General features: G+C 49.6%; 1 protein-coding gene across 1 annotated transcript in view; it reads right to left on the bottom strand.

Moving 5' to 3' along the window:
* The window catches only part of nox5 (NADPH oxidase, EF-hand calcium binding domain 5), a 138,910-nt gene that overhangs the window by 32,118 nt on the left and 94,439 nt on the right, over positions 1-12,353 (bottom strand). Inside the window, exons 12-14 of the mRNA XM_072470482.1 lie at positions 9,268-9,312; positions 2,880-3,004; positions 1,955-2,039 (exon numbers count right to left, since the gene is read on the bottom strand). Of these exons, the coding sequence (XP_072326583.1) occupies positions 1,955-2,039; positions 2,880-3,004; positions 9,268-9,312 (255 nt within the window). The remainder of the gene's footprint in view (positions 1-1,954; positions 2,040-2,879; positions 3,005-9,267; positions 9,313-12,353) is intronic.

The following is a 12,353-nucleotide window of genomic DNA, read 5'->3' as shown; positions in this document are numbered from 1 at the left end:
GCACCTTGACAGTGCACCTGCTGGCTGGCAGTGCCACTGGGCACATTGGCAGTGCCAAGTTGGCACCAAGGTGGTACAGCCAGACTGCAAGGCTGGCAATGCCAAGGTGACCAGGTGGCACTGCCAGGGTGCCGAGGTGGCACCAGCAGTGCCAGGGTACCACCCTGCCCAGAGAAAAATCACCTGGGGGCCTCCAATCCCCAAGAGCGCCATTCCGCCATCCCCATTTGTGGAGACCAGCACTGAACGGCGCTCACCTGATGTCTGCAAAGCGAAGGGATTAGGGGCGGGATTCTCCAATCCCACGGCAGAGAGTCCACACTGTCGTAAACGCTGCTTCCAGGACTAATCCTGGCCCCTACAGGGGGCCAGTACAGCGCTGGAGCAGTTCGCGCCGCTCCAGCTTCCGGTCCCGGCGCGAACTGAGCGCCGCGGGATCCGCGCATGCGCAGTGGTGCCGGCACCAATGAGGACATGCACACTAGCGTCGGTGCCAACGCGCGCATGCGCAGTGGCCTCCTTCAACCCGCCGGCCCCGACGCAACATGGCACAGGACAACAGGGGCCGACGCGTAGGAAAGGAGGCCCCCAGCCACAAAGGACGGCCCGCCAATCGGCGGGCCCCGATCGCAGGCCAGGCCACATCGGAGGCCCGCCCCGGGGTCGGAACCCCCCCCCCCCCACCCCCCCCCCCCCTCCCACAGGCCACCACCCGACCCTTCAACGCCGAGGTCCCACCGGCTCAAAGCAGGGTAGAACGGCGGTGACGGGACTCGGCTCTTTTCTTACGGCTGCTCGGCCCATCCGAGCCCGAGAATCCGCGGGCCGGCCACGTAGAGCAACTGGCGCCGCGCCAACCACGCCGGCACCAATGGCGCCGATTCTCTGCTCTGCGGAGAATCGCGTGCCAGCGTCGGGGCATCGGGGCGGCGTAGCGAGATTCGCGCGGCCTGCCGGCGATTCTCCGACCCGTCGCGGGGTCGAGAATCCCGCCCTAGATCCCATGCCTTGGTTGGGTCTGGGGATCTCAGCAGCTCGCTGCCTCACTCTAATATGCAGGGTTGCCAGAAAGTGATCCAGGCCACATGAGATCGCGTTAGATCTTGAGAGTGATGGCAAGCCAGGTAGATCCCGGAAATGGGATCTCCCGGCATCTATCGGTCGCGTTGCACCACAATGTTTTTCGGGCGCAATGCAACAGGTAGATTCCGCCCTAAGTGTATTTTGCAACGGAAAATGGTCATCCAACCTTCCACTGAGTAAGTTTGTAACTGCAAATTAGATCTTTTTACAGCTTATGGGGCACCACTCCACATCAAATGTAGCTGACCAGACGTCTCTCTCGTTCTTACTGCTAGTCATTGGCATGTTTGGAAGGATTTGCAGGTTGATACACTCAATCTGTTCGACTGCATTATTAACGCATCTTCCTTGGTCATCAAGTCTTGGGGTGGGACTTGAACCCCTGAGCTTCTGGCTCATAGGCAGGGGCGCTACACACTGCGCCACAAGAGGTGGTAGTGCCCTCATAATAAAATCAAACAACAGGGTCTGATGATTTTATTTGGATCTGTAACAACCTACCATCCATAGGGGAATCTTGCACCTCTCCTGTTCCCAGTCTACTTCCCTTCTTCCTGCCTGCCAGCATCCCACCTCCTCACTCCCTAAGACTGACCTTGGGTCCTGGGTCCCCTGATTGCATAAGTTTGCCAACCCTGGTTGGCCGTATTCCTGGAGGTTTTGTCACTTGACCTCCCAGCTCTAGGTGTTCACTACTAATAAAGAAAAGTTTTCAAACAAAATTAAAAACACATTTCTCGTGCTCCCATGATTTCTCTTCCTGAGTTGCTGAATACTGCATCCTGGTGATTAATGTTTAATGTCTGGGGACTACAGACAACTCTGGAGACTTGGCCATTGCTAAGATTTGGCCTCCCACAAATCCATTTACCTTTCTCAAACTCATCTCATTATCCTTGACGTTTTCACACCAGGAGTAACTACAACTGGGACAATTCTGCTTCCTCATGCGATATCTGTGACAATTAAGAGGCACAAAATTACCACAGTCAAAACTATTTGATATATTAAAGCATTTCATTTTATTATTTTTACAACTAAATACAAATAGGGTCTCAGCACTTGCTTAAGGGCGACAATTAAGAGAAGAAACACTCCAAGGTAACTCTCCGTGGGATGAATCTTATGATCCAATGGATCATAGAATGGTTACAGGGCAGAAGGCTAGCATTTGGCCCATTATGCCAATGCTAGCTCACTGTAAGAATGAATCAGCTAACCTCAGATCCCCACCCTTTACCCATAGCCTGGCTATTTTTTTCTAATCACATGCTTATCCAATACACCTTTGGCAGCCCCAACTGAATCTGCCTCCAGCGCATTCTCAGGTGATGCATTTCAGATCCTAACCACTGCGCACACAATGATCTTCGCAGTTTGAAGGTAGAGGACATTGTTGGAACAGAATTCAGGTCGCCTTGCTCTGCTTGTAACTGTACTTTATCTTTCACTTCTGTCTTTTGGATTTGCTGTTAAACTAACGTCCTGCCTGCTCTTTCAGGGTGATTCTATGGCACTGTTCCATACAAGACCAGGGGAATTCACCCCCGTGTCCGGAACAATAATTATTCCTCACTAAACATCAGTAAAAGTTTATTGCCTGGTCATTATCGTATAGCGCCTCGGTGGGAGCTTGCAGTGTGCAAATTGGCTGTTGCATTTCTTACATTGCAACAGTGACAGCACTTCAAAAGCACCTCGGTGGATTTCTGCGCACGTCCCACCTTGCGACGTGCGCAGAAACCAGGTGGATTGGCGCCTTTGCTCCTCAATTGCTACTAGAGGTCTAAGCTCACCTGTACATGATGCTTTGCAAAATGGAGGCAAACGGGGTGATACCAATGCCAGCGCCAATCAGCACTGCGTGCTCGGAGGTGAAGATTGTCCTGGTTGGTGTCCCATACGGACCATCAATGTAGCACTGGCAAAGAACACAATTCATTCAAATGGACATACTTTTAAATGGAAAAGGATACAAAAAAACGTGTTCATCCAGCACCCCTGTGCTCACTGATCTACAGTGGCTCCCGGTCGAGCAATGCCCCAATTTTAAAATTCTCGTCCTTGTTTTCAAATCCTCCCATGGCCTTGCCCCTCCCTATCTCTGTAACCCTCTGACGTGTCTGCACTGGTCTATTTAGGGCCCCTTGAACATCCCGGATTTTAATCGCTCCACTGCTGGTAGCTTTGCCTGTGGTTGCCATGGTGCCAAACTCTGGAGTACCCTCTCGAAACCTCGCTACCTCCTTTCAGACTCTCTGAAAACCTACCTCTGATAAAACCGTCAGTCACCTGACCTAATATCTCGCTATGTAGCTCAGGGTCATATTTTGTTTTATGTTTGAATGCTGCAATTCGGGATGTCTCCTACATAAAAGGCGCGAAATAAAAATAAATTGATGATGTGAAAAACGCCCCATCCAACCCTGATTCCTGTTCACCCACATCCACACGTCTGATTTTCTCTAAAATTATGTGTTACAAATCCTAGAAAAATATCACCAATAATTAATCATATATCAGTTCGTATTTTGTACAAAGTATAAACCAGCCTCAAACAAACCATGATTAATGTCTTGAAGGTCAATCTTATTCAAGAGGCCTTGAAGTGGAAATATTCTTGTGATATCCTGAGAGACGGGCGACCACCATGTAGATTAACAATTGAAATGTCTATTAAATTAGGAAACTATACACAGCGAATGAGATACCAATAATAATCTTTATTGTCACAAATAGGCTTACACAAACACCGCAATAAAGTTACTGTGAAAAAACCCTCGTCGCCACATTCCGGCGCCTGTTCGGAAACACTGAGGGAGAATTCAGAATGTCCAATTCACCTAACAGCACGTCTTTCGGGACTTGTAGGAGGAAACCGGAGCACCCGGAGGAAACCCACGCACACGGGGAGAACTCCGCACAGGCAGTGACCCGAGCCGGGAATCAAACCCGGGTCCCTGGCGCTGTGAAGCAACAGTGCTACCCACTGTGCTACCATGCTGCCGTTAAAAAGTCTCCAAACTCCTAACTAACTGGGTTGTCCACGTTCCACCCCCGGTGTTTGTGTGCTCTGGCCCCATTGGCCGATCAGTTCACATGACTTTCCGGGAACTCACCCCCTTAAAGGGGCACTCTATCAGATCCCTTCCCCTTTAAGTACCTGATTTACATTCTTCAAATAACAAAGGAACAAATATAAAAATATACAAGAGGTTCTCAAAACAGTCTCTGATAGGGTAGGTCAGTCAGGGTGCTTCTTAATCGTTTGAGAGAGTCGCAATTCACTGATGGATGCTTCAGTAATAGAGGTGTCTTCGGTTTGTCCCTCAATGTTCTGATTCTCAATTTGCGAAGGTGCATCCATACAGGTAGATCCCCCGGTTCCCCCTGGAACATTCATGGGTTCATCCTCGGGGTAGCTTACTACGGCATTACTTTCAACCGTAGCCATATCACTGACACGCCTACTGGGGCCAGGTTATCCATTGGTTCTGTGTGAAGTCCTCTTCTCCTCAAATGGTCCAGGTGTTTTTTAACCTTCTCTCTTGAACATCTACCTCGTACGTCACTGGACCTGTTTTTGCCACGACCGCTCCCGGGATCCAATTTGGGCCGGCACCAGAATTCTTCCCATGAACCAAATCATCCATCTTAACTGGTCTTCAGCTTTCTTTGAGTGGTGGTGTTTGTGTTTAGCTTTCACCTTCCCTGTCAAATTCGGAAATATAAGATCCCAAACGTGTTCTAATGCGTCTGCCCGTTAGTAACTTGGCGGGAGTACCACCTGTGGTGACGTGAGGTGCCGTTCGATAGGTGAGCAGGAACTGGGCAAGCCTGAGTTGTAAAAGGGCTGGTGACTGTTTCTTCCTGGTGGCCTCCAATGTTTGGCTGGCTCTCTCAGCCAGCCCAGTTGAGGCAGGGCGGTAGGGAGCAGTTCGAAAATGTTGAACGCCGTCGCTCCTCATAAAATGTTGCAATTTTTCATTTGTAAAAGCAGTCCCGTTATCTGAGACCTGAACCTCGGGAAACCCGCGGGTGACGAATGTCTGTCGCAATTCCTATACCTTTGCTGATGAGATCGTGGACGTCATTTTGTGTGTTTCTAAACACTTGGAGTGAGCGTCAACCATAAGCACGAACATGGAGCCCATAAATGAGCCAGCGAAGTCGACGTGTAGCCTCACCCAGGGTCGGCCTGGCCACTCCCCAAGGGCTCCGGAGATGGCAGGTTTTGCTGCACTTGACATTGGCCACTTTGTTTGACCAAATTCTCTATGTCGATATCCATCCCAGGCCACCACACGGAACTGCATGCAAGCACCTACATCTTCCTCATTCCAGGATGGGCACCATCTAGCTCCTAGCGGGAGTGGGAACGATCACCCTTTCTCCCCAACTTCACAACTTATCTCGTCTTTTCTCACCTGAAGGGATTATAGCAGCTCAGACCTGTCATCATCATGCCAACTATGAAGGGCCTTGTGCTTGATAATAAGGGGTCCTTTCGGGTCCAAAGCCTGACCTGCAGCACCGACACTGGTAATGCACCAGGAGAGTATAAAGCAAGAACAGTCTCCTGTGGTACCGGTGGAGACTGTATACTCTGAGATAAGGGAAAGTGTCTCAAAGTGTCCACATTCGAAATGTGGGTGCCGGGCCTATGTTGAAACATGTACTTATAAGCTGCTAACAATTGAGCCTAGCTTTGGATCTTTGCTGAGTCTATGGGGAGAATGGCCTTATCCTCCCTAAATAGCCCCAACAGGCATTTGTGGTCGGTAACGACTATAAAACGTCCATAGATGTATTGGTGGAATTTGTTAACTTCATATATTATGGCCAGTCCCTCCTTTTTAATTTGGGACTAAGCTCACTCAGCACTGATCAAAATCCTCGGGCCCAGGGCAGCACGGTGGCGCAATGGTTAGAACTGCTGTCTCACTGCGCCAAGGTCCCAGGTTCGATCCTGGCTCTGGGTCACTGTCCGTGTGGAGTTTGCACATTACCCCCGTGTTTGCGTGGGTTTCCCCCCACAACTCAAAGATGTACGGGGCAGGTGGATTGGCCACGCTAAATTGATCCTTAATTGGAAAAAATGAATTGGGTGATCTAAATTTTTTTAAACAAATCCTTGGGCCCAGGCGATAGACCTTTCTCCACCATCTTTGTGGGCAGCATGGTAGCACAGTGATTAGCACAATTGCTTCACAGCTCCAGGGTCCCAGGTTCGATTCCCGGCTTGGATCACTGTCTGTGCGGAGTCTGCACGTTCTCCCCGTGTGTGCGTGGGTTTCCTCCGGGTGCTCCGGTTTCCTCCCACAGTCCAAAGATGTGCAGGTTAGGTGGACTGGCCATGCTAAATTGCCCTTAGTGTCCAAAATTGCTCTTAGTGTTGGGTGGGGTAACTGGGTTATGGGGATAGAGTGGAGGTGTGCGGTTGGGTAGGGTGCTCTTTCCAAGAGCCGGTGCAGATTCAATGGGCCAAATGGCCTCCTTCTGCACTATAAATTCTATGAATCTATGAATCTTCCACCTTACGGGCCGAAACCACTGTAATGTTCTTGTCGGATAGCCTGATTTATTACAAGAATACTTGTAGCTAAAGTTATAAACAATTTATTAACATTAACTGTGTGTAAAATATATACAAAACAACAGATGCATAACAGTAAGATCAAGTACAAGCAACCTCTCTCTTCAGTATCCTCCAGCCAGTCTGAGGGGGTCATCTGACTCTAACATTCAATTATATACTAGTGAGACTCCTAGCGGTCAGTTGGTGAATTACAACACAACCATGATATCCTCTGCAACCACCCCTATTCCGTAAGGGGACATGTCACAGGTAGGGATTATCTCTTTTGATGGGTCCAAATGGACCAAGAGACTGGATGACTGTAAAGCTAGTTTAACCTGTTCAAATGATGCTCATTTCTGATGCTCTTTCCAATATCACCTCAGGCGCTTCTTGAATAGTGTGTGTAAGGGTGCGAAAATTGTGGAAAGGTTGGGAATAAACCTACCATAATAGTTGACCATTCTTAAAAAGGATTTCAATTCCAATGTATTTTGTGGGCTCAGTGTATCTTTAATGACTTTGATCTTCTCTCCAAAGGCGTCAACCCTGAATACTAAGTGTGTCACTTCATGAGCTCAAAACGTACATTTTTCTCTTTTCAGCCTTACTCTGGCCACCTGAAATCTTTTTAAGACTTCTCCGAGAGTTGCCAGCTGCTCCACTTCAGATGCTCCTGTAATCAGTACATCATCGAGATTGACAATCACTGCGGGTAGGTCCAGTAGTAAATCTTACATCATGCGCTGGAATAGCGCACAGACAGATGAGACTCCGAATGGTAACTGGATAGACTGGTATAAGCCTTTGTTGGTGTGTATGGAAACAAATTCCCTGGAAGTTTCGTCTATCTCTCTAATTGTTGGTATGAATCACTCACATCAAGTTTGGTGTAAGTTAAACCTCCTGTTAATTTAGCGTATGATCTTCAATTCTTGGTATTTGGTAATGATCCAATTTGGCTGCCTGATTCACACTTAGTTTGTAGTCCCCACATATTCTAATGGTTCCATCTGGCTTCACCACTGGCACGATTGGAGCTGCCCACTCCGAAAACTGTATAGGTTTGATGATACCTAATTCTTCTAGTCGCTTGAGTTCAGAATGAACCTTCGCATTTAAGGCATGGGGGACGGGTCAAGCTCTGAAAAACTTGGGTGTGGCCTCTGGATTCACATAAACCTTTGCTTTGAGGCCTGTATCTTGTCAAAATCATCTTGGAAAACCACCTGATTTTTAAAAAGATGTCATGAAGACCCTCTTTCGTTAATTTAGAAGATCTCTGTCAATTTAATTTGGGGAAGCCAAACCTGGCCCAACAGACTTGGCCTTTGGTCCTTCACTACCATTAGGTTCCAGTAGCTTACGGGCGTTATGGTCATTCCTAGGATTCTTAAAGCTTCCCCAGTATATGTGCCCAGTCTGGCTGACATACTTCTTGACATCAGGGACTGGACCCCACCTTGCAGATAACGATACGTATGTTCACCTACATCTGTAGGGGAGGCCACCATGTCTTGCTTCATTCTAAGATGACCGACAGAGTACGCTTAGTCGTCCAGTACTTCCCCGGAGCGGAGAAACTACGACATCTTCTTCGCAGCCTTCAACACGTCATCGATGAAGACGAACATCTTCCTCAGGTTATTTCCACACCCCCACTACTTGCATTCAAACAACCGCGCAACCTCAAACCATTGTTTGCAGCAAACTACCCAGCCTTCAGAACAGCGATCATGACACCACACAACCCTGCCATGGCAATCTCTTAAAGACGTGCCACATCATCGACATGGGTACCACCATTACACATGAGGACACCACCCACCAGGTACGCGGTACATACTCGTGCGACTCGGCCAACGTTGTCTACCTCATACGCTGCAGGAAAGGATGTCCCGAAGCATGGTACATTGGCGAGACCATGCAGGCGCTGTGACAACGAATGAACGGACATCGCACGACAATCGCCAGGCAGGAATATTCCCTTCCAGTTGGGGAACACTTCAGCAGTCAAGGGCATTCATTCTCTGATCTCCGGGTAAGCGTTCTCCAAGGCGGCCTTCAGGAGGCGCGACAACGCAGAATCGCCGAACAGAAACTTCTTGCCAAGTTCCGCACACATGAGTGCGGCCTCAACCGGGACCTGGGATTCATGTTGCATTTCATTCACCCCCCACCATCTCTCCTGGGCTTGCAAAATCCTACCAACTGTCCTGGCTTGAGACAATTCACACCTCTTTAACCTGAGATTACCCCTCTCTCTGGATTTGTAAAGACTTAATTACCTGCAAATGCTTTCATTCAAAGCATCATCTTGCATCTTTGGCATTGTCTATATATATGTTTCTGGAACCTACCTCTTCATTCACCTGAGGAAGGAGCAGTTCTCCGAAAGCTAGTGATTTGAAACAAACCTGTTGGACATTAACCTGGTGTTGTAAGGCTTCTTACTGTGCTCACCCCAGTTCAACGCCGGCATCTCCACATCAGATAAATGACAGCAGCAACAATGTCCAAAAGTATTTAAGTACAATTTATTGTATAAGTGGTCATTTCAATGCATTTTAAACAACTACTTCGAACATTAGATCTTTTTTTTTTACCTTGATGCTGCAGTATCGATGGTTTTCACTGAGCTTTGCGGAGACCTTAAAAAAAAGAGAATTACTCAGCTAGTTGGTTATGTCATTGTTGTATATTCATCAACATTCCCTCCCACAATCCCCCCCCCCCCCCGCCAAAGGCACTGATTCTTGGCGAGGACTCGGATCTCAGTAATTAGGGGCAGCACGGTAGCACAGTGGTTAGCACAATTGCTTCACAGCTCCAGGGTCCCAGGTTCGATTCCCGGCTTGGGTCATTGTCTGTGCGGAGTCTGCACATTCTCCCCCTGTCTGCGTGGGTTTCCTCCGGGTGCTCCGGTTCCCTCCCACAGTCCAAAGAGGTGCAGATTAGGTGGATTGGCCATGCTAAATTGCCCTTAGTGTCCAAAAAGGTTAGATGGGGTTACTGGGCTACGGAGATAGGGTGGGCTTAGGTAGGGTGTTCTTTCCAAGGGCCGGTGTAGACTCGATGGGCCGAACGGCCTCCGTCTGCACTGTAAATTCTACGATTCTATGTTTGGGTGTCAGCAGCCATCCAGCACCAGAATAGATGTTCTCTAATCTGTGAGTCTAGGGGGTAAGAGAGCCAGGGCTGAATCTGGCTTCCTCACTATTGATGCACAATCAATTGCACAAAGACGCAGATTGGGTACAACTGTAGCTTTATTGCAGTCAGATGCGTGGCCTCCTGCTGCAGCTGGCAAAATGGCAGGGCAATGGAGGTCATGCATATTTATACAGATCTTAGTGCTTAGTGGGCGGAGCCAGCCGGCAGGGGCTACCGGCGAACCTGTAGTGCAGATCCTATCTTACATCCCTTAATACAGTGGTTCACCACATTCACCCCCTGTTAAAAATGAGTCCGGTGGGGGTGATTGAAACTATATACAAATAGTGCAATTATGTAGTGTTAAGAAGAAAAAAAAGAAAAGTCCATGTTGACAGCCCGGAGTCCGTCAAAAGTTCAGCCGATCCGGTGCTTTGGTGTTTCGTTGGGAGTGGCGTAACGGTGGCAGTGAAGTCGCTGCTGGCGGTGGTGGAGGTGGCACCGATGGCGGTGGTGGCGGTGCTGATGCTGGCCAGTCATTGGGGAACTCCGGGAGCGTGCCAAAATCCTCTTCGTCCACTTGTGCAGAAAGGGGGGGGGGTGGTCTGGTGGGGTCAGTGTTGGCGGCGCGGTGGGTGGGGGGGGGGGCACATGGGTGGGGGAGTGTGTTGGGGTGGAACCTGATGGTGCCAGGTCCCTGAGTGAGACAGTATCTTGGCGGCCGTCGGGAAACTCCACGTAGGCATATTGAGGGTTGGCGTGGAGCAGGTGAACCCTGTCCACCAAGGGATCTGTTGCTAGCTTTTGGTTGGCTCTTAATTTGGCTCTGTTTAATCACCTTTGCTCAAGAGTCGCCAGGTATCTTTCGACACCGCCACAAGGTTCAGAACCGAATACTGGTCAATGACTCGATACACCAGTTAGTAAGTTCAAAAGCAATGCTCATTTATTTACACACAGTCAAATCTACTCGTGCATAAACTCTACAAACTAAACTACCACTATTACTAAAGCCTATACTTAGCTTCGGGTGCCCACTCAGACAGCGGAACAATGGCCGTTGCTCGGTTCTGAGGGTGCTGGGTTGAGCTGTTTACAGGGTAGCAACTAGGAGCGTCTATCTCGTAGCGTGCATTGACTTGGGACTTACTTGGTCTGGTGCAGCTGCTAGGCAGGTCTCTCTCTTCGGTGAGAGCCAAAGCCAAAGGAGGAGGATTCTCCCTTGGGGGATACCTTTTATACTGAAAAGGGCTTTGCGCTCTTTTGGGCGGGCCTTGAACTTGGCCTCAACTAATTGGGTCTTTCCCAATCATCTGTATCGATTTTTCTCCAATAGAGGGGTGGTTCCCTGATCGCTGAGCGTGTCCTGGTGACTGTCAGTCTGCTTTGTCTTAGCTTTTTCTGGCGCTGGGAAATCTGCCTTCACATTGTGTATCTAAATCTAAAGGGGCAGCAAGGTAGCATTGTGGATAGCACAATTGCTTCACAGCTCCAGGGTCCCAAGTTCGATTCCCCGCTGGGTCACTGTCTGTGCGGAGTCTGCACATCCTCCCCGTGTGTGCGTGGGTTTCCTCCGGGTGCTCCGGTTTCCTCCCACAGTCCAAAGATGTGCAGGTTAGGTGGATTGGCCAAAATAAATCGCCCTTAGTGTCCAAAATTGCCCTTAGTGTTGGGTGGGGTTACTGGGTTATGGGGATAGGGTAGAGGTGTGGGCTTGGGTAGGGTGTTCTTTCCAAGAGCCGGTGCAGACTTGACGGGCCGAATGGCCTCCTTCTGCACTGTAAATTCTATAAATGTTTCCCTTTTGTCCCCGGAGATGGCTCATTAGTATGTAGACTGTTTGGTAGTTTCTGTCCTGTCTGAGAGTTTAAGGTTCTAATCAACAGACAGAGCTTGCACCTGCTTGTTTCTTAGCATTGTCCAATTTTCCCTGCATTCTCAAGTGTCCATTTTGCAATCGGGACGTGGCCATCCCAGATGGCTACAGGTCCGCCTTGTGGAGTCGGACGTGCCTACGGAGAAGGACCGGTCCTGGAGCTGCAAGCCAAGTCGGGAGCGACACCCCGAATGTGGACTTCCTGGGGAAGGTAAAACATGTTCATGGGGTGTAGTATTAGTGGCGGTGCACAATAGTGACCGGATGGAATGTAGAGCGTCAGGGAGGACCTCCTGCCAGCGAGAGGCTGGGAGGTTCCTGGACCGTAGGGCCAGCTGGACGGCATCCAAACCGTCCCATTCTCCCGTTCTACTTGCCCGTTTCCCCGGGGGTTGTAGCTGGTCATCCTGCTGGAGGCTATACCCCTGCTGAGCAGGAACTGACGCAGCTCATCGCTCATGAATGAGGATCCCCTGTCACTGGGGATGTAAGCGGGGAAACCGAACAGCGAAGATGGTGTTGAGGGCCTTGATGACGGTGGCAGGCGTCATATCGGAGCATGAGATGGCGAAGGGGAATCTGGAGTACTCATCGACCACACTGAGATCGGTGGAGGGGAGGGGCCCTTTGAAATCCACGCTGAGGCGTTCAAAGGGGCGGGAA

This window comes from Scyliorhinus torazame, chromosome 12, assembly GCF_047496885.1.
Source record: "Scyliorhinus torazame isolate Kashiwa2021f chromosome 12, sScyTor2.1, whole genome shotgun sequence".
NCBI classification, from domain to species: domain Eukaryota; kingdom Metazoa; phylum Chordata; class Chondrichthyes; order Carcharhiniformes; family Scyliorhinidae; genus Scyliorhinus; species Scyliorhinus torazame.
The sequence above is the reverse complement of the archived record's forward strand: the minus strand, read 5'-3'. Positions and strand labels throughout refer to the sequence as shown.